The 309-nt window shown below is 53.1% G+C and overlaps 1 protein-coding gene across 1 annotated transcript in view; it reads left to right on the plus strand.

Annotated features, from left to right (window-relative positions):
- Window positions 1–5: 5 nt before the first annotated feature.
- HNRNPA2B1 (heterogeneous nuclear ribonucleoprotein A2/B1) overlaps window positions 6–309 on the plus strand; it is a 10,214-nt gene continuing 9,910 nt past the window's right edge. The window contains exon 1 of the mRNA XM_010185142.1: window positions 6–78. Coding sequence (XP_010183444.1) covers window positions 67–78 — 12 coding nt within the window. The 5' untranslated portion in view covers window positions 6–66. The remainder of the gene's footprint in view (window positions 79–309) is intronic.

The following is a 309-nucleotide window of genomic DNA, read 5'->3' on the forward strand; positions in this document are numbered from 1 at the left end:
TAACTTAACAGTTAAGGCAGCCATTACTGACCAGTTGTACGGCACTCAAGCAGGAATACGTAAACCATGAAGAATATGGTACGTGGAAATGGGAAAATTAAGAGTTTGCTTTTAAGGAGGGTGGCATGCTTGGTTATGCGTACGGAGTGAATTTTTCCGAGTCTGGGCGTTACGGTCTGCCTTGAGCCCCTGTTACTTTAGTGCAGGTCTGGGTGCCGCGGGCAGGGGGAGGCTGGATGTCTTTCCGCAGAGGCAGCGTTAGCGGTGAGGAAGGTTCTGGAAGCGGCGGTTGGGGCCGGTGTGCAGCCG

The sequence above is a fragment of the Mesitornis unicolor genome, unplaced genomic scaffold (assembly GCF_000695765.1).
Source record: "Mesitornis unicolor isolate BGI_N332 unplaced genomic scaffold, ASM69576v1 scaffold18425, whole genome shotgun sequence".
Classification (NCBI taxonomy): Eukaryota; Metazoa; Chordata; class Aves; order Mesitornithiformes; family Mesitornithidae; genus Mesitornis; species Mesitornis unicolor.